At 42.1% G+C, this 22,101-nt stretch overlaps 1 protein-coding gene across 1 annotated transcript in view; it reads right to left on the minus strand.

Annotated features, from left to right (window-relative positions):
• The window catches only part of PLCB1 (phospholipase C beta 1), a 659,574-nt gene that overhangs the window by 113,965 nt on the left and 523,508 nt on the right, over positions 1-22,101 (minus strand). Inside the window, exons 17-24 of the mRNA XM_077812057.1 lie at positions 19,897-19,981; positions 18,594-18,718; positions 16,299-16,453; positions 13,739-13,903; positions 10,584-10,683; positions 8,823-8,927; positions 7,913-8,022; positions 2,760-2,892 (exon numbers count right to left, since the gene is read on the minus strand). Of these exons, the coding sequence (XP_077668183.1) occupies positions 2,760-2,892; positions 7,913-8,022; positions 8,823-8,927; positions 10,584-10,683; positions 13,739-13,903; positions 16,299-16,453; positions 18,594-18,718; positions 19,897-19,981 (978 nt within the window). The remainder of the gene's footprint in view (positions 1-2,759; positions 2,893-7,912; positions 8,023-8,822; positions 8,928-10,583; positions 10,684-13,738; positions 13,904-16,298; positions 16,454-18,593; positions 18,719-19,896; positions 19,982-22,101) is intronic.

Genomic DNA, 22,101 nt, shown 5'->3' on the forward strand with positions numbered 1-22,101 from the left:
AAAAGCATTCAGTTTCTTACAAGAAGACTTTTAATAAAAAATAGAAGTAAATAGAAATAAAGAAATCCCCCCTGTAAAATCAGGATGGTAGATATCTTACAGGGTAATTAGATTCAAAAACATAGAGAACCCCTCTAGGCAAAACCTTAAGTTACAAAAAAGATACACAGACAGAAATAGTTATTCTATTCAGCACAATTCTTTTCTCAGCCATTTAAAGAAATCATAATCTAACACATGCCTAGCTAGATTACTTACTAAAAGTTCTAAGACTCCATTCCTGGTCTATCCCCGGCCAAGACCCAGCATACAGACAGACACAGACCCTTTGTTTCTCTCCCTCCTCCCAGCTTTTGAAAGTATCTTGTCTCCTCATTGGTCATTTTGGTCAGGTGCCAGCGAGGTTACCTTTAGCTTCTTAACCCTTTACAGGTGAGAGGAGCTTTCCCCTGGCCAGGAGGGATTTCAAAGGGGTTTACCCTTCCCTTTATATTTATGACAGCTTGCATCTGTGCCCCCATGTTCATTAAAATACATGCCCTCTCCTATTTACATCTTCCTTTGTGCGGGCAAATTGCTTCTCAAGTAGCATAGGCCAATGGCCGAACCAATAAAAGTATTGAGATGATGGGGCAATTGTTTTGGAGGACCTGAGACAGGAGTAAAAATGTACATTTACCAGGATAATATGCATGGGGTTATGATTATTTATTTAGCATTAATAATGTGCTTGTGCTGTATTAATATATGAAAATGAAGACAGCCCTAAAGACATGGCAATTTAGGAGACAGAGGCATGTAAATATTAAATACCAGAAGATTGGTCACCCTGGAACATCCAGAGGTTGGGATAACAAACTCACCTCTGGAAGAAGTGAGATTTTAGAAAGCATCTGAAGTGAGGGACATGTGTACTTTACTGTAAGACTAGGAGAAGTTCAAAACATACTGCTATTATGCTTATCAACATGGAGCCAAGTGTCAAAAAAATGCTCAGCACACAATACTGGGGTCTGATTTTCTACACAGCTCAGCTTCATGAAGTGGCCAGATTCTTCAGATGTGTTTAGTATTCCACGGCTTCCATTGTTCTCAAGATCTCACTCCACTGACACAATGGGAAGTGCTGGGCACTGCATGTTTAAGTGCTGCACTGGTACTTAAGATTCACAAGCAAATACCAAAGTAATGTTCATACTGGATTCTGCTCATTGCCTCTCGAAAGTTCAAGGAGTCCTTGTCTATGAGTGTGTTTTATTATTATTATTTTATTAGGGCTGTTGATTAATCGCAGTTAACTCACACAATTGACTGAAAAAATTAATTGTGATTAAAAAAATTAATCGCGATTAATCGCACTGTTAAACAATAGAATACCAATTGAAATTTATTCAATATTTGTGGATGTTTTTCTACATTTTCAAATATATTGATTTCTATTACAACACAGAATACAAAGTGTGCGGTGCTTACTTTATATTATTTTTTATTACAAATATTTGCACTGTAAAAATGATAAACAAAAGAAATAGTATTTTTCAATTCACCTCATACAAGTACTGTAGTGCAATCTCTTTATCGTGAAAGTGTGACTTACAAATGTAGGGTTTTTGTTACATAACTGCACTCAAAAACAAAACAATGTAAAACTTTAGAGCCTACAAGTCCACTTAGTCCTACTTCTTGTTCAGCCAATCACAAAGACAAACAAACTTGTTTACATTTACGGGCAATAATGTTGCCTGCTTCTTATTTACAATGCCCCCTGAAAGTGAAAACAGGCGTTCACATGGCACTTTTGTCACCGGTGGTGCAAGGTATTTATGTGCCAGATATCCTAAACATTTGTATACCCCTTAATGCTTTGGCTGCCAATGGTGGTTGAAGCATGAAGGGACCTATGAATCTTTAGTGCATCTGGCATGTAAATATCTTGTGACACCGGCTACAACAGTGCCATGAAAACACCTGTTCTCACTTTTAGGTGACAGTGTGACAAGAAGTGGGCAGCATTATCTCCTGCAAATGTAAACAAACTTGTTTGTCTGAGTGATTGAGTGAACAAGAAATAGGACTGAGTGGACTTGTAGGCTCTAAAGTTTTACATTGTTTTATTTTTGAGTGAGTTATTTTTTGTACATAATTCTACATTTGTAAGTTCAACTTTCATGATAAAGAGATTGCACTACAGTACTTGTATGAGGTGAATTGAAAAATACTATTTCTTTTGTTTTTTATAGTGCAAGTATGTGTAATAAAAATAAATATAAAGTGAGCACTGTACACTTTGTATTCTGTGTTGTAATTGAAATCAGTATATTTGAAAATGTAGAAAACATCCAAAAATATTTAAATAAATGGTATTCTATTATTAACAGCGCAATTAATCGCACAATTAATCGCAAATAATTTTTTTAATTGCACGATTAATCATGATTAATTTTTAATTGCTTGACCGTCCTATATTTTATTATTATTATTTATTATTTCTGTCTTCAAATCTTGCATAATCATGACCTGTTTCACTCAAATACTGGATACAGTATGTGAAGCCTATAGGTATCCTTCTGGAAGAAAGAGACTACTATGCTGTGAAATAAAATAATAATATATGTTACAACAGAGGACAATTTTCCCCTACTCATTTTATATAGTTTTTTTTTTAAATGCAAAGCACACACAGAAAGTGTTATTCGGCCATTTCTTGGTTTTTGCTTTTTAAATAATTAATGTAGGAAAACTGTGTTTAAGTCTCTTACCCGGGACTGGTTGGCTATGGACAACCTGAGTTGCTGGCTTCATTGTCAGAGAAGTGGAGTGACTTAGTCCATTTTCTGCTGGAGTTGGTCTGGGCTCGCTTTTATCTTCTGATGGTGCATCCCCCTGATCAACCTAAAGATACAGAATATTTTACATTACTCTTCCAAATAGGTATATACATAATAAATACACGCAGGGGGAGGGGGAAGGTGTTATTTATTTCCAGTCCAACCTTCATGCCTCTTTTGATTCTGAAATTTCGTACAGGTTTTAAATACACTGCTCTAAAAGAAAAATCTGGACTTAGTAGCTTCAGTTTTCCACTGTATTAGTGACAGTTCATTTTTGCAGTTTAACTTTCAGCACATATCTTTCAGAACAATTATTCTGAGTGTACTTTTGTCTTGTATAACCACCGGAAAAATAAAACTGTTAACAGGATATAATTCAGCTGGTGGTTTTTAGCCACAAAACAGACAGGTAATTTACTCATTGATAATATGTATTAGTTAGCAATATCAGAGGTGAAACTACATGGAATCAGCATTGTGCTGCATCATAAAACCCTTCTAGAAGTAAGCAGAAGGTAGCAGGAAAATACCATTCAGATCCTTATTATGAACAAAATATGTGTATAGAAGGGCTGCTAAATTTCATAGCTAATTTTACTAGATACACATGACAGTGTAATTATTCACCACCTCTCAAGACACACACACATACTTCTTATCCCCAGGATATAATAGTGTCATATTTACACTCAACAGAGAGCATATAAACAGTACCTCCATCCTGCTGAACTCTACATAAACGTGTCTCTGGTATCCAACTCATCTAAGCATTTTCCACAGCCGTTTTTTCCCTCCTTGCCAGTTCCCTTATGAACACCTTACAGTTACTCTTGTGGACGTCAGATTTATAAAGACATACAAACACTCCATGCTCAGGGAGGAAGAGGAGGGGGACTCACAGCATTGGTAAGGTATTTGGATTTTGAGACAGCCAAAAAGAGTATGAAGAACTGGTTGCCATGGCACCAGCTGAATACAGTCCTGGCTTGTTCCTCAGGCTGCTTCTGTTTCACTCTTGGAGGAAAATCAAATTACAGGCAGAAGCAGGAGACAGCTCTCAGAATATCCGTCTGCCACTCTATCAAGAGGCAACACAGGTTCTGGTATAATTGTTTTACGCTAATTACATTGCCAGTTTACTGCAATCTGGCTCAACAGTCATATAACTTAACACTTTGTGTATTGTGAAGGGATCTCTGTCTCAACAACTTAATTCTAACGCAGCTATACAATGGGATATAAGGATACCACCACCATTGTGTCTATCAGGAGATTCAATCTATTCCAACCACTTCATTTATCTCATGCATAAGCAAAACATGATCTGAACAGCGATGTGCACGTCCACTTTCATTCTAGAATGATCCTGTTTTTGGCAGAAGTCTTGGCTGGTTTTCTTTTTTTCTCCTTTAAACACTGTTAAAGGAAGTGATGTTCAATAGTTTAATAAAAAGGGCTCTGCTAGTGAGAACTTGGACTGCATGAATGATTAATAAAAATAAAGCTAGACTTACAAGCTCGCATCCCAGCTTGCAAATTCACACATGGAAAGTTAGGAGCCAATTTTGCGTGTGCAGGTGCACATTTTCTTTTTGGCCACCAGGTTTATATATGCTAATAAAACTCATGTAGCACTGCACCTTGTTTTCAAACAATTAGCATGGCTGTTTAGTTTTGGGCACCGGAGACATTTGTTTCCAGAAACTAAATCACAAACGTGAGACAAGTTCAGGAAGTGAACAAAGAGCCATTTTTTTGTGTGTAACAAGCAATTTAATCTTGTTATAAAGCATGTTCTCTTCACATAATTCATGACCACCCACAATTCTTAAGTGAATGTGATTTTCCCTTAATGGAGAATATCACAGGCTATCTTTCTTAATACATTATGTATTCCACCCTCATATTTTACAGTTTTAGTAGCGAGGTATAAAAGGAACATTAGTTTACACCCTTTGCTTTCTCATGTCTTTAGTAAGACTGTGCTTACTCAGCAAAGGTTAGTGGTCAGCAGGGAAGAGCAGTCTTATATAGACACATAGGATTGGATTCTGTTCTACTATACACCAAAAAGTGGCATTGTAGCTATCTTCCACACTAACCACACCTGATGTAAGGAGAAGGGGGGATCATCTCAGAAGATCCCCTATGGCTGACCCGATTCTTTCTTGTAAAAGGGATTTTATGCCAGCAGCACCCCTTGTGCTCTGACTTATGACAAGGCTGAGTGACTCCGAATCAGTGAGTCACAATCACCTCCCTGTAGCCACCACTCTACACCCTGTCTAGATGTAGTGGAGATTTCAGGATTACAGTCTTTGTTCACTCACATCTGTGCATGTCAGTAGCAGAGAAGTTAGGAAGGATCTGAATGAGGAGAGAGTAGCGGCCGGGGTGCCAACTCAGAATGGGTATTCCACGAGGAGATGGCAATGGACAAAGACACAGAGATAACCGTGAGAAGTGGGCTAACAGGACGTTGAAGTCGGTATCATCGGCAGAATGCCAGTTGTGGGAGTGCGTGAGGGGGCTCTGGGCTGAACCTAGGGCAGGGGGTTGGGGTGCAGGAGGGGGCTCAGGGCTCGGGCAGGGGGCTGGTGTGCCAAAGGGGGTTGGTGTGCGGGCTCCGGCTGGGTGGTGCTTACCTTGAGTGGCTCCCAGAAGCAAACGGCATGTCTGGCTCCTAGGCTCAGGGGTGGCCAGGCGGCTCTGCGCGCTGCCCTGGCCAACGGGAGATGCGGAGTTGGCACTCGGGGGAGGGGGTGAGCAGTGCTCGGAGACCCCCTGGCCAGCCCTGCACCTAGGAGCCAGAGGGACGTGCCAGTCACTTCCGGGATCCGTGCGGAACCAGGGCAGGTAGAGAGCCTGCCTTAGCCCTGCTGCGCTGCCAACCAGCCTTTTAGCGGCCTATTAAAATCTCCTGGATTGGTTTCAGTAGCCACAGGGAGATTGATTCCAATTCCGGGAGACTCTTGGCCAATCCGGGAGGGTAGGCAACCCTAACTGTGGCATGGCTGCAGGGAGAACAGCACAGGAGCTAGTTACATGGCTCTACACCTGACAAGGACTTCCTCATGCCCAGGAATCTCCAGCTGGGGACCTGTTAGTGACTTCTGCTCCCTTTGTGCCATATGAGCAAAGGGAATGGAATGGGGCAGATACTCTGTATTTCCATGTCCTCATTCAAGCAAACTTGTGAGACTGTACATAATAAAGAGACAAAGAGGCAAACTGTTGGCCAAAGAACTGTAATGATTATCACTCATTTAATCTTATTTGGGGGAGTGTATTCTTGGTTACAAAAGCGAGTTCAGTTGAGCTTTTATACCTTTGAGAATGGAGGATCCAGGAAACGGGGCAGGAGGCAAAAAAGGGACTGTTTCCCTGCCTTCCAGGAATCAGGACTTAACTGATTGTACTGAATACTCTTTAACTCATGTGATAGACCTAGAGAATGACACAGGAATTGTTTAAAATCTAATGCTGGTATTTTCAAAGCCATTCGGGTGCCCAATTTCTAGTAACATTAATCGGAATTGGGAAGCCAAATTCCACAGGTGCTTTTTAAACCTCAACTTAAATAAAATTATAATATGCATTTACCACTGAAAGTAAGTGCATAATTGTCAGAGGCCCCCAGGCATGCACAAAAATACACATATGTCTACATATGTTTGTACAATCACTGCATCTGCACAAGCAAATGTGAGTTTAGTTTTATAAACCCATGGTACGCCCACATCTTGAATACTACGTGCAGCTGTGGTCGCCCCATGTCAAAAATCATACATTGGAATTGAAAAAGGGCAACAAAAGTGATTAGGGGAACAGCTTCCGTATAAGGAGAGATTAATAAGACTTGGACTTTTCAGCTTGGAAAAGAGACGACTAAGAGAGGATATTATAGAGGTCTATAAAATTATGGCTGGTGTGGAGAAAGTAAATAAGGAAGTGCTATTTACTCCAGCTCATAACACCAGAACTAGGGGTCACCAAATGAAATTAATAGGCAGCAGGTTTAAAACAAACAAAAGGAAGTATTTCGTCACACAATGCACAGTCAACCTGTGGAACTGTTTGCCAGAGGATGTTGTGAAGGCCAAGACTATAACAGGGTTCAAAAAAGAACTAGATGAATTCATGGAGGATAGGTCCATCAATGGCTATTAGCCAGGCTGGGCAGGGATGGTGTCCTTAGCCTCTGTTTGCCAGAAACTGGGAATGGGCGACAGGGGATGGATCACTTGATGATCACCTGTTCTGTTCATTCCCTCTGGGGCACCTAGTATTTGCCACTGTCGGAAGACAGGATACTGGGCTAGATGGAGCTTTGGTCTGACCCAGTATGGCCATTCTTATATGTTCTTAGTGACAAGCGCTTATGCAAACAAAGGCACAAAGATGAACCACTGAAAATCTGGCTTCCACAAAATTCCAGTTAAACTAGAGCAATAGGCCTGAATTCTCATTCATGTGAAAGACTCTACACCACTCTGGCAGTTTAATGGAGCCTTATAGTGGATGTAAAGTGGCCTTTGTGCAAATGAAAATTGAGCTTGTAATATGGAGACATCAGAATTTGTGCAGGATGTGAAGAGACTCTCTCCTCCTGCGAACAGAATACAATTTTTAGAGACAAACTGCTGTGAAATAGAAAGCCCTCAAAATTCCTGCAAAATTTGTAATATTTTCAAAGAAAGCGAATGATATAGTCCTCTCTTCGGGACTAGGAAAACCACATGATCAGAGTGCTAAACAAACGTGAGGGTCTGTGGTTGGGGGTGTTTTTTTTCTGCGTGTTGTGTGACATCCGATACTTTTTCACTAAAGACCAGATTCTGATACCCTTACTTCATTTGACTTTGCATTAGCCCACGGACTTCAAGAGGATCCCACATACAGTACAATGTACACAATGTGAGTGTATCAAAACCTGGCTCTCAGATAATGGGTGGGGTGTTGAAAAGTCCTTAAGTGACTGATGAGCACAAGTCCCACTGACTTTCAATGAAGTTCTAAATCACGTAGATGCTTTTGAAAGTCCCACCAAATATGATGAATTTTCAGTGACTCTCCCTTACCTCTTTCTTTACCTCTTCTTCGTCCTCCAGTGTGAGTGCTGCCAGCTGTTTAGCTCTTTGTTCCATCAAGTTTACATATCTAATTGGATTGGATAATGCTTCAATCACATCTGGAAATGAAGTAAACATTTTAGGTCAAAGTTCCTTAATCTATGGTTTTAGAGATCCTAAGGTGTTAAGAAGATGCATAGTTTTTCTTGAAATCTATTATTCAATACCACTTGGACATCAGAAACTTCAGTGAATGTGACTATGCCGTCATACCAAAGGCATTAACTGTGAAACACCATTTATGGAAATATACATTCTGCACATGTTTAGGCCAATATGTAGGTGAGAATTTTAATCCCTATTTCACTACTGTGAGAGGTACTGGGGAAAGAAAAGGTAGGAGAAATACTGCTGCTTTGAATGAGTTTTCTTTTGTCTCTCCTATGTGCTGTGTTTTTAAGTTTATGTCCAAAACACTTGGAGCCTGGGATGAGCACTCTTTGGGGGGAGGTTTAGGATGAGATTTTCTAGCCTGTTCAGCATTGGCCCAACTCTGTTCCCACAGAAGACAATGGTAAAACTCCCAATGCTTACTTAGGACAATGCAGAGCGCTTTTGAACCCTTACATTCACACTCATATTTTTTTAATTGCACATTTGCAATTTGATCTCACAGCTACTGCATATTGTTTATCTTACAAAATCCTAAGACTCCTGGCTTCTTTAGGGCTACCCAAAGTCCGCTAGGAAATAAGTACTTAGGCCCCGATCCTGGACTGTGATCCATGCAGGCAGCCTGCAGATGGTTACACCAGTTTTATACAGGGGTGTTTCAGGCTCTCTGTCACAAACAGACTGAGAAGGTTCCAAAGACTCGTGTATTTAATTTTACCTTTATAGTTCATAGTTTAATAGTTACCTGCATAAGTATCGGGTACGTAGTCTTTAACGTCTATGTACACAAAGACTGCTGGCAGCATTAAAGGTTGGTTCCGCTCATTCCTCAGACAGATGTAGTGATAGCCTGGAATACAAGAGCAGTCGAGTCCAGAACTGTAAACTGTGTCCAATGTAACTGGATTATTATTCATTATTTATATAGTGCCCAAGTGACCTAGGCTCTTTAGAGACTGTGGGAAGGCAAATCCTGACTCAGAAAAGTTTACAGGCTACATAGACAACATACAGACAAGGGAGCAGGTGAAAGGTTCAAGACAGCACAATTAAAAAAAAAATCTTTCCCCCTTTATTTTTAAACCATTTACTAATTTCTTGTTCTTCGGCTCATGCCAATTTGCAGTTTGATTAGAGTCGGGCGAATTTTTTTTTGGCGAATATCAGTCGAATGAAATAAATTTGGGAATTGTACATGAATTCGCCAAATAGTTTCAGCCAAAAGTAATTTGGGGATACCGAGATGCCATTCGCAAGATGGCTGGAGGAGGAGGAGATGGTGATGGTGCTTTCTTTAGAACGTTTAGCTAAATTCTTAGGGGACTCATTGGGGATGTGGGAGAGCCAAGTTTAATGTTCCCTCTGCCTGACATGGAGCAGGGATTTGAACGTGGGTCTCCCATATGGCACAAAAATGTCAGTGTTAGCTGCCGGTGGTAACCTCTTTATAACCATCATCGGCTCCTCCTCCTCCTCTGGCTGTTTGGTGAACTGAGCCCTTCAAACATGCTTGAAACAAAATGTTTTGGGTCATATAAAACTTGGTTTCTTTGACCTTAAATGAATGTTTTCAATGTGCCCCAACTTTTTCCGCATTTTTTCATTTCAGTTCAACCTGAACTGAAATGATTTTTCGGAAGTGCCAGCGAACAAAAGAAATCAGTTATTTCCCTAGCTCTAATTTATATAATTCTTTGATCTTTTCTTATTGTTTTCCATTTAGTTTGGATTGATTTGGCTTTGTAACCCTACTTTATTTTCATTTAAAATATTTATAAGTACTTCCGGTCAAGATACTCAGAGAGCTGAAATGTTAATTAAAAGGAATCAGGATGCCGTAATATGCACACAACATGAATACCTAACAATAAAAACCCCAGAGAATACCAGAATAAATGACACAGCAACATATTTAAAAAGACCGGGAATGAATGGGAATAAATCCTTCACAGTGGCTAAAATTAAAATACACCTACAATATGAGCATTTGCAGGCAATTTTGAAAGTGCGGAAGGATGAGCCAAGCTGACTGTCCTGTGAGAGCATGTTTCATGCCGTCAGTGTCTCCACCCACCACAGCTAAAGCTCACTGAGCAGTCGATCTCAGAAACAATGACTGAAAAGGAGAAACGACTGCCAAGCTCCTTCTTTTAAAATGGTTTCATAGCTACAATTAACCAGTAAATGCCATCAACTGCTTTGTATGTTTTAGTTCTGTAGGTTTTCTTGTTTCATTCTAGATTTAACTTTCGGTGATTCAGGTGTTTCTCCTCTCATGGATGATATAAACATATTCAAAATTATTTACTTTTTAAAAAAACAAAATGAAGTTATAGCTAAAGCTGAAATAATGCAGTACCAAATTAGGTGAATTTCTCCATTGGCTGCATACGCTGGGACAGAGCCTCAGTTGGCATAAATCAGCATAGCTGCATTGACGTCAAAAGAATCTTGCTGAGGGTCTGCCAAGTTGCTTCTCTTCACTACAGCAGAGCCATAATCTTACCTGGTCGAATTGCTGAGACAGGCAATATCCGATGTCCGATAAACTTTCCTCCTTCTTCATATACTGCTATCCTCAAACATGCCAGAGAAGGCAGAACCACCTACAGGGACATATTTGGTACAGTTATCAGTTGTCTGCTATAAATAAGAAAAGATCCTTCTGCATACAAGGCAGATAGCAGAGTAGAAAGATAAGGCTCTAGTCAGCAAATAAAGAGTTCTATAGCCAGACTAAGAGTTTGCCATACAACAGGTCAGAATGCATATGACCCGTGTATGAAAATCATTCTGAAATGATCATGCTTCAGTCAAGTAACAGGTGGCAGGACAGTTTCTTTACAGGCGAATAACTCATTGACAGGGAATGGCTAGAACAGCCAAATCTGAAGCTGAGAACTTATCCCTACATTTTCAAAGCAGCACATAGATCTTTAGCATCATGCCTCTAATTAGGCCTGAATGAGGCTTTGAAAATGTAGACATGTACATGTAGAAAATGTAGTGACAATGTATGAGGTGAAATCATGAGTGTCACTCAGAACCAATGTGTCCTAAGGATCCCTTAATTAATTAGGCAGGGCAGTGATAAGCACATTAGTGCTGATAAAACCATCAAATAACAAATCTGTCAATCGGTGTGTTTTAAGAGGGAAAAGTCTGAGCAGGTTGCTAGACCTTAGTTATTTAATTACATAAAGCATCCTGACAGGCTGAATGGATTGAGGCAGTTTAGCATGCTTGCATAATGCCAATAACCATACCTGTCATAAGTGCTTTCCCTTGCATGCCTACACCTAACAGAGCTCTCTGTAGCTTGTGTTTCAGAACACCTATCCTGCCTTCCACAGATCAGGCAAATGATGTTTACTGGACAGGTGAGGCCAGGAGCAAAGATGGGTATGCCTGGGATGCTAACCTTAGCCTCAGTGAAAGGATGGAAAAGTCCTTCAGGGTTGTACTAAGTTCCGAGGGTTGCTACAATGGATGGACCTTGGTGGTGGAGGAAGAAATACATTAAAAGACTATAATAGCAGTAGGGCAGAAAGGAACCTGGACTAACCTCATAAACAAATATGTGATGTGATTTCTTTCGAAAGGGAGATTGCTCTGGCGATATATTAAATAGCGTGTCTTTCTCCAAGAGGACGGGTGATTTGGTAGGAAATCAGTCTGCCTGTGCGAGAAGGATTAATCTTTTCCTTTATGAGGTAAGGATATGTGAAAGAACTGAGCTTGGAAGGCCTGTCCCTTTCGAAAGCACTCGTTGTTCATAGGGATCAATATTCAAGACAGTGGGAAGGCCCAGGTGAGCTAGGGCCTAGATTTACAAAGCGGAATGCAGTCAAACTGGAGCTTTCAGCTCCCAGTCCAACAAGCAGTAATGAGACATTTCCTATCACCCAGCTTATTTCTGGCAACAGACATATCCCCCAATCCTTATCCCTGGCACATGGGGATAGTACGGGGTGTGTGTCATAGAGCTGTTGAACACGACATCATCAAATATTAACCCTATAGGGCTCTCCAGTGAGATGTAGTCTTTTGTCAGATTGGCCATGACCAACAGCTGATTTTTCTGCAAGCCATCAGACAGAAGGGCTTGTTTGCTTGAGTAGAGTCCTAGAAAGGCAGTCTCTGATTTCATCCTCAAAAGCTCTGTGCCACTGGATCATTCCTGCTGACAAGAACTGGGACCCAGAAGTCAGGACTGTTCGTGTCCCAAAACAAGCCCTCCTAGAGACCAAAACCGTGCTTGGCATTGAATGAACATTCTTACATTGCCTTAAATTTTAGTCAAGGCCCAAATCCCACAAGTAACAGACCCGACCTTAATTCCTACCCAACCAAATAGTACTGTAAAAAATGTGCACCGTATCTCATTACTGTGTCGTAGAGAAGTCATGTGTAGATACACATACACATTGTAAGGCTGGTTATACTGGCCTCTTTTCCTCAGAGCACACTATGCGGAAATCAGTGTGTTATTTAATGGATGTTTATATGAAATATGTAGGCACTTAGTTTCACCTCCCACTAACAACAGATTATATGAGTTAATCTTCAGATCACTCAAAATAACAATCCAGGCCCATTATGAGCCTGGAGGCTCCCACACATTATAGTAAAACTGGTAACAGAAATAAAATATATTAATTAAGGGCCCATGAGAACAACAACAACAAAATGCTAATGCTGTTTCCAAAATCCAGCCCTGGCAGAACGCCAAAGGGAAGGAGGTCTGAGGACAGGGTCTTCAGATGAGGGCGTCCTACTGCAGCTCCTAGAAAGCTGAGTTTCAGGCACTGACTGTGTAAGTGCCTCCATGAACTTTAATTGCTGTCATGGGACGTCAGGAAAAGGCAGGTTCTCTACTTGATCCAAGACTAATTAACTGCATTAGCCAGTAAACTAAAAATAGACAATACTACAGCTCTCTTTAGGAAATTGGCTGCAATCCCATTTACAAAGCACTGTGAGATACTAATGCTGCAGGGGCATGATTCTGAAAGAATGCTTAGTACCCTCAGCTCCCACTGACTTTGTAGGATTGGGTCCTCTGGGTAAAATTTTCCAAAGCACCTCGGTAACTCAAGAGCCTATGTCCCATTGTAAGTGAATGGGATTTAGGCTCTTGAATCATCTGGTCCCAGATGATTAAAGGTATTTAGGTGTTGCTGTGCTCAGCATTGCAATCCCTAACTGATCTAGGAACCTAAATCTTCTAATCAAAAGGGATTAAGGCACTTAGGCGTCAAAATCCCATTGACAGTCAATAGGATAGGCTCCTAAGTCACTTTGTAAATGAGACTTTGGCTCCTAAATCAGTTAGGCATTCCAAAGCTCAATGACGCAACCCCTAAATACCTTACAAAATCTGGGTTTCATGCACTTTGGAATTTTTTGCCTGGTATGTACAGAGGCCCAATCTTGTGTCAATGAAACTAACAAAGTTACATCAGTTGACTGATTTCAGTAGGAGCTGGCTTGATTTTATTGGAGCAGGGGTGGGCTCTACAGCATAGCTGTTTCAGAGTCTCTTAAATGATCTCTTCAGCAAATGCAATCATTCTGATTTTCTGTACAACACAAAATTAACCTAGTGGAAAGCAATAAAATAATCACTCTGCACTGTAGGGAAATAAACATCACACCAACCTTCTTAAATACTATGGGTTCTTCTTCCCATACCGGATTAACAGCATTGCCTTGAGAGGTCTTTGTCTTTAAAGCTTTTCGTCTTGTATCCACAGGCAGGCCAAACATGTCTACTTCTACATAAGTACCAACTTTTTTATCCGAAAGAAACTGACCTGAAATTATCTAGAAAACAAGATAGGAGTGTTTGAAAATGATTAATAAAGACAGCTTAGTGTGGATTCTGAAATTTCTGGCTGAAATTCAGGCTGAAGAATTCTTCTTAGTGATGGTATAGTTCTCTCCTAAATAAACCCCAAACTCAAAACAAGCATTCTCTAATACTGCAAATACAGGACTATAACATACTGTTATGGTAAATAAAAAGATACGGTAACGCCAGAGCTATGTGTGGTGGTGTTGCAACCAAGGCAATGATAAAAAAGCAGATGCACCTGTTTTGTTTTTGTCTCCTTCCAGCCTTTTTTTTTTTTTTTTTAAATATGAGGTAAATGTAAAGGTTGTTGATGAATTCCCTGAGTAACAAGGAGCGAGGGATATTCAGCCAATGTCAGGGTATCTTAAAGAACCTCAGATTTGCCCAAAGTATGCCAGCTCCTATTCATTTGTGAGGCCTCAGCATCTACCATGCCATGACATCACAACTAGCACAATCTCTGCTGGACAGTCAGAAGGAGCCAACTTCGGGCAATGGCCACATTACTCTTAGGGACTCAATTCCTGCAAAGGGCTAAGCATCTCCCTAGAGCTACTGAATAACCTCCATTTAGATGTGGTCCCAAAGCTGCCAGCCACCTCTTTCACACACGCTCTCACACCACTGCTTTGCCACAGCTGACTAGTGCCTGCAGCCTCAAGGTGGATAGCAGTTTCCTACCACTGAACAAAACAGGATATTTTGTGGGTGGCTTCTGATAGGGGAGATTGTTCAGCTGAATAGGCCTATTAATGAAATAAATTGTTTTTGTAACTCTCGGTACGAAACCATGACTTTTATAACTTCCTGGTCTCATTGCAAAAACCTGTTATTGTATTAATTTACACTAAGCAGCATGCTCTGTTGGTCATCTCAGTGCAAGTTAGCATTTAGCATGGACTAGGGATGTTTTTAAGGTTACACTATTTGAAATACAGCACTTCATAAACAAAAGCTTAAAAATCTTCAACCTCTTCTTAAATACATCAGTTTCCTGGGAAGTCTTATGTGATTAAAAGAAAAGGGATTGGAAAGGAAATTAAAAACAAAACACAAGCAAATTTACTTAATAGGCAATATTCCTTCAAAATTTGAGCTTCTGTTTTTTTATGAATTTAGATACTGTTGAGTTTAAAAATTAAATATGCCCCACTGCAAATTAAACGTATCTCATTGTCTCAATTTACAGTATGTCTACACTGCAGCTGGAGGTGTGACTTCAGCACATGTAGACATGAGTTAGCTTGAATCTAGCTAGAGTGAGTACCAATAGTGTAGCCATGGCAGCACAGACTTCAGCGGGGGCTAGCTGTCCAAGTAAGTGCCCAGGGTTCTGGGTGAGCTTGTACGGGCCATGCTGAAGCCTGTGAAGCCGCACCTTCACTGCGGTTGGTCCCTGTGATGGGGTGTACAAACCTCACACTGGAAAGGTACAGATTAAAGAGATGCCCTGGGCCCAGGCAGCTCTGCTCCACCACACCTGCCACACCTGCACTGGCTGGAGGAAGAACTTACAAAGGGGAACACAGTAGCTTAGTGGCACTGGCAGGCAGGCTGTGGAGGTGAGCTGACCTATACTCTGAGCTTGTGAGAAGGAGCACCATGGAGCTCTTGCTTCCTGAGACCTGGCTATGGTGACCTGACCGAGCCAACAGAGAAGGGACCTGTGACTCTCTGAAAGCCAAAGACTTTATCTTTGTGTTTTAGTTCTTTACTTTAGCTGTTGAGAAGAGAGGGGCCTGGTAGGAAGTGACCCAGGGAGGCAGCCGCATAGAATCTCAGGATTTAGCTGCCTGCCACTGGGCCCTAGATCGGAGCCCAGTTGACAGTGTGGGCCTGGGCTTCCCTAGCAACTTCTGCAGAGGGGCAACTACAGAGGCCTATTCCTGATGTGGGGAACCTACCTGGAGGGAGAAACCCCTGAAGATAAAAGGGTCTGGGCTGTGAGATCTTGACCCAAGGGGTAGAGTCCTGAGCATCCTGCTTAATCCTGAAGGCTCCCCCATTGTTGGACTCTATACATACCCTGAAAGGGACAGACTTGAATACATGACCTGGCTGGAGGGCAGAGTCACCAGAAAGACAGACGACTGCAGGGTGAAGCAGCAGTAAGAAAGGGGGATGCCCGGAAGACCACCTGCCACACCCCAGCCTGACCACTAGGCAGCGCTGGTGGTGAGCGTCTCTGCCACAGAATCCAAGTTAGCTAGATTAAAGCTAGGTTGGGTATGCCTACGCGTGTTGTAATCACACCTCCTGACTGCAGTGCAGACACAGCTAAAGAAGATCTGCCAGGGCTCCAGATAAAACAGAAATATGTCCAGGTTCTAACATAAACAGAATTTTCAACAACTGTGTACATACCTTCACAGACAACGTGTTGGCTACTATTCCATCCACAATACTTTCAGTAAATGGGTCAAAATGTTTGTCTGGTCTTCTCATAAACTCTGGCTTTAGCCTGTAACCACTTTTGCCATTGTATTCATACATCCCCATGTTTATTTGCATAGACAAATCTAAGCAATAAAAATATCACGAGGAATTAACTTCTGGATAAGTATCAAATATACAAAAACAAGTATAACTGCAGTAATATGACTAAGGGCAATGCAAATAAACAGCTATTTCTTGAGCACTGCTGTCACTTAAACCTAGGTTTCAGGAAATATTTCACTGAAAGACTCAAGTTTCACTCACACAGTCCTCAGTGGCCACCATCTTGGATTCTCTCTGTAAGAGGAGGGAATTCTCTAGAGATGTTCCAGAAGATAGAATGATAGAATTATAGAAGATTAGGGTTGGAAGAGACCTCAGGAGGTCATCTAGTCCAATCCCCTCCTCAAAGCAGGACCAACCCCAATTAAATCATCCCAGCCAGGGCTTTGTAAAGCCAGGCCTTAAAAACCTCTAAAGATGGAGATTCCTCTACCTCCCTAGGTAACCCATTCCTGTGTCGTGGGATAACATTTTCGAAAGAGCCTAAGGCCTAGATTTTAAAGGTACTTAGGTGTTGCTCTGCTTAGCATTAAAGACACTAAGTGACTTGGATATGTCTCATTTTCAAAAGTGAGTTAGGCTTCTAAGTCCTGTTGACTTTAGGGTGACCAGATGCCTGCTTTTCGACCAGATCACCTGGTCGAAAAGGGATCCTTGCAGCTCTGGTCAGCACCACTGACTGGGCCATTGACTATCTGGTTGGCTCCGCCACACAGCGGGGCTGGCAGGCTCCCTGCTAGCCTCCACACAGCACAGCTCCTGGGAAGCAGCAGGCATGTCCCCGCTCCGGCTCCTATGCATAGGGGCAGCCAGGGGGCTCCGCACGCTGCCCCCCCAAGTGCCGCCCCTGCAGCTCCCATTGGCAGAACCGAGGCCAATGGGAGCTGTGGGGGCAGTGCCTGCAGATGGGGCAGCGCGCAGAGCTGCCTGGCTGCCCCTCCACATAGGAACCAGAGGGGGGACATGCCGCTGCTTCTGGGAGCTGCTTGAGGAAAGCACCAACTGGAGCCAGTACCCCTGACTCCCTCCTGGGCCCCAACCCCCTGCCCGAGCCCCAGCCCTGATCTCCCTCCCGTCCTCCAAACCTTTCAATCCCAGCCTGGAGCACCCTCTTGCACTCCAAACCCCTCATCCCGAGCCCCACCCCAGAGCCTGCACCCCCAGCCGGAGCCCTTACTCTCCCCCCCCACACACTCCAACCCCCTGCCCCAGCCCTGATCCCCCTCCTGCCCTGTGAACCCCTTGGTCCCAGCCTGAAGCACCCTCCTACATGCCGTACCCTTCATCTCCAGCCCCACATCGGAGCCTGCATCCCCAGCCGGAGTCCTCATCCGCCCCACACCCCAACCGCCTGCCCCAGCCCCGAGCCCCCTCCAGTACCCTGAACCCCTCATTTCTGTCCCCACCCCGGAGCTCACACCCCCAGATGGAGCCCTCACCCCATCCCATACCCCAGCCCCCTGAACCAGCCAGGTGAAAATGAGCAAGTGAGGGTGGAGAGAGTGAGCGATGGGGGGGTGGGAATTGAGTGAGTGTGGGGTGGGGCCTCGGAGAAGGGGTGGGGCAAGGGTGTTCGGTTTTGTGGGAGAAGAAAGTTGGCAACCCTAGCTGACTTTCAATGAGACATAGGCACCTATATGTACAATTTCCCTTTTGTGCATGCCCGTGCCAGGTGTTTGTGGGAGCAGCACAAACGCATTTCACGGGATGCTCCCGTTGGGCCCGCCTATGAAAATCTGGCCTTGTCACTTTGTACAGTGCCAAGAACATTTGAATCCAGGTGTTACTGCAATAAAATGACCAATAATAATTATTTCTGGAGACTGGCGGAAAGTTAGTTATATTTTCAGTTCATTACGCAATATAAAGGGGCTGCTATTAACAAGCGAATATTTGCAGAACTGCATATGAGAAACTGCAATATGTAGTGGTTGGTAAATGATGGCTCTTTAAGATGACCACTGTGCGCATGCTGCACTATGGTACAATATGCTAATGAATTTGAGAATAACTTGGGCTCATGAACAAACAGCTTCGTAGAACTGGTCAATAGCCCAACGTCTTTTGTTGAACAAAACAACTCTCTTGGCTCCCAGTAACAGAACCTATTGAAAAAGTGGCACGTACAGCTCACTAAACCAAGAAAAAGCTGAGACTTACCTACAGTTTGGAAGTTAAGAGCAACCAACTGACAGCCAGCATTCCAGAAGACTTGCGGCATGTAGTTTGAGGAATCTACACGTGTTCCCTTTGGATAAATCCGGCTAAGCTGCCTTTTGTTATATCTAGATGGTGAGTGGTTAAGAGACAGTGCATTTGGCAAAATAATTATATATACTTTCAGTCATTAAATGTAGATGCTCTTTACAGAACAATAGTAGGTTGCTTAGTGGAGTTCTCCAAACATACTACATTCACAGATTCACGTTCTTGGGAGGGCGGCTGGTCTATATAAATACTCAGGTGTCTAAGTTGAGGTTATAAAATGATACGTTACATACTTTCCTTTTGTTCCTGTGAGGGCTAACAGACTCTAAAGAAGCAGGGGAAAAGCAAGGGCAAGTGTGGATCTGAGAAGACAATATATGTGTAACTTCAGTTACACAGTAAATAATCTAATATGGTCCTAAATTGCCTCTACAGAAACTAGCCAGCAGTAACAATCCTTCTAGAGCTGGACTGAGGAGAGCCCAGTTAAGAAGTAACTGCTCTCCTCACACGAGTTTCAGATTTAGCCTCCACATAGAGAAAGCAATGGTGAGTAAACTGATGTAGCGAGCCTGAGCGTCAAATGGCCACTCCACAAATTTTAGATATGGGAATACATTGCAGTCTAGATGTAGAAGTTGCTCTCAGTTAATGTTCCGTAAGGCCATATTGTACCTGGATCCATTTTTGTAAATTGTAGGCTTCAAAGGAGACAATGACATACACTGAGAGCCATTAAACCGAAAAGCACTCCCCTTTAGTTATGTTTCTCCAAAAAACAAATCAGTGCAGCTAGCTCCTGGTAGTCAGGAAAGAATCAGCTGTGACCAGGAATCAAAATCGGATCTCCCATAAGACTATGCAAAGTACTGAGTTACCCAGATGATCTCTCTCTGACATATTTTCCTTTGTTTTAATTTATCTTCTATCATTTTATATAACAAATTACCTTTGCTTTGTTTTCCCACATGCTCACTAATGATTTGACTCACTCTTCCTCCTCAGACCTTTAATCTGTATTTTAAGATGATCCCTTTTGCCCCTAATCCACATCACAAGAATTCACTCTAAAACTCAATGAGGTCTCATGAGAGGCCAGCTCTCTTTGCTAATGGAAGAGGTAATCGAGCTAACAAAGTTAGGCTAGGTTCCAAATTTCCCAAACTCATGTCTCCAAAGCCCAATGAAGAACCATAACGGCTCTTACTCAGATTTACAAAAGCACATGGTGTATCTTTCTGAATGCCAAGGATACTCCACGAACTCCACTGGAGACTTTGTGAGTTGCTCAAGCCCTTTGGTTTCCACAAAGGAAGACATTTCAAAACTCCTGTTGCGTTCTGTAATTCAAAGGGGGAAAACAGTGATAGATTAGATAAAACATTGTTGTTTGCCAGGTTGCTGTAGCCATGTTGGTCCCAGGATATTGTAAGACAAGGTGGGTGAGGTAATATATTTTATTGGATCATCCTCTCGTGGTGAAAGAGACAAACTTTCAAGCTGACATACAGTAGAGCTGCAAATTAATGGGTTCATCGCAGTGCCTATATTCCATCTGCTCTTCATAGACTTACCTATTTCACACCACCGTTCATATCATCAAATGATTTCCAACATTTCCCTTTTCCATTCTTTTAAAAAATATTTAAAATTAAAATGCTTGACAAAGCCACATGTTTGGGGAAATTAAAACCACAAACAAAAGGAAAACAAAATAAAAGTTTCTGAGCCCAGGAGCCTCCAGCGTTTGAAAACATTCATTAGGGTTAGACACAGCACTAACCCCACTTTAAGAGCAGCAAATCCCATGTAGAGCTAGGGGGGTGACTGATCTCATGAAAGGGGGAGGGGGAGTGCTGAGGTAAAATGCAAGCACACACTGGAGTGCAAACATTGTCCAGTTCTCTCCTGCTTACTGCAGGCCTCCGCTAGCTTTTCCAGTATCTCTACTGGCAGCATCCAAGCCGAGGATGGAAAATGTCGAAGATGCCAGTCAGAAGTACAGTGTCCTGTCAACTGTCTTAATCCCCCATTTTCTTGCTGTTCAGGATTAATAAAAAATAAGCACAAGCTGAGCAGCAGTGGCACTCATGCTATTCCCACAGCTATGATTTTCCACGACATGAAAAGAAGAGCGCCGACCTTGTTTACTGAGGTACAGTAAAGGTGTTTCATTCTAGGCAGAGTGCAGCATTAGTAAATTGTGCACCAATCTTATCAAGGACTGGGAAGATTATGCAAAAAGATAATGATGCCGAAACACAGGCAGCACAAAACTCTGGGACTAAATCAAAATACATTGTGGCTGAAGAAATGCTGCTAGAATTTGGGTAGTAAATTAGGGCCAAACCTTTGGATTAACACCTGGAACAATATACCAAAGGTCATGGTGAGTCTGGTAATTTTAAAATCAACATTGGAATTTTTTTTTAAAGATCTGCTCTAGGAATTATTTTGGGGGAGCTATTTAGCCTGTCAGACTAGATGATCGCAATGGTCCCTTCTGGCCTTGGCATCTATGAAAGCTTTTAAAAGCCCCCAGAGATTGAGATAATTTTAGTTAACCAGGCATCTCATGAGGCAATTAGTTGGGATGGACACGTGAGCTGCTTAAAAGTTAACACATTTCTCTACTTGGCTTCTGCAATGATGCACTTTTAAACATCCCTAACCGTCAAACCAATACATTTGTTAATATATTTGGTACACTCATGACAGACTATGGCCCAGATTTACAAAGGTATTTATGTATCAAAAATTGCAGATAGCCATCAAGAGGGATTTTCAGAAGTGCCTAAGTGAGTTAGGTGCCAAACTCCCTTGAAAGTCAATGGGAGTTCTGTGCCTAACCTGCTTAAGCCCTTTTTGAAAATCCCACTTGATGCCTATCTGCAACTTTTGGCACCTAAATCTAGCTCTATGTATTTATAGCAAAAAAAAGTTCAGGTTATAAGGTTCCAAGGTGTTTTCCTTGGATAAAAGCATGAGACAATTGTTTTCGAATGGGCACATGCAATTCTTTTTCATTCTCTCAACTCAAATAAGACTGAAAAAAACTGTGTTCACACTTTAAAAAAGAATCACCTTGATACACAAACCGGGGACAGTTTCACTTTGAAAAAATGAATGTTTTGTAAAGACAGGAGTGTATGAAAACAAGGTTTAAATAAGGAAACTGTTTCCACACCTTAGCCACCACAGAATAATAGCGAGCACTAGAATAAAGAGCTGTCAGGAATAAAAAGGACTAGACTTCTTTGCACAGCGCTTGCTCATCCTATGGAGTTCGCTACCGCAGCAGCCCAGGGTACAATTGCTGTCAGCTGGGTGTTAAAAGTGAGGGAAATGTCATGAAGAAGGGTATGATTTTGGCATGGCCACTGTTAGTAAATTTCACAGCAGAGGTTTGGGGAAAAATGGTAAGTCATGGAAAGGTCACCAAAGAATGCAGTACACAACA

The sequence above is a fragment of the Eretmochelys imbricata genome, chromosome 3 (assembly GCF_965152235.1).
Source record: "Eretmochelys imbricata isolate rEreImb1 chromosome 3, rEreImb1.hap1, whole genome shotgun sequence".
In the NCBI taxonomy this organism is placed as follows: domain Eukaryota; kingdom Metazoa; phylum Chordata; order Testudines; family Cheloniidae; genus Eretmochelys; species Eretmochelys imbricata.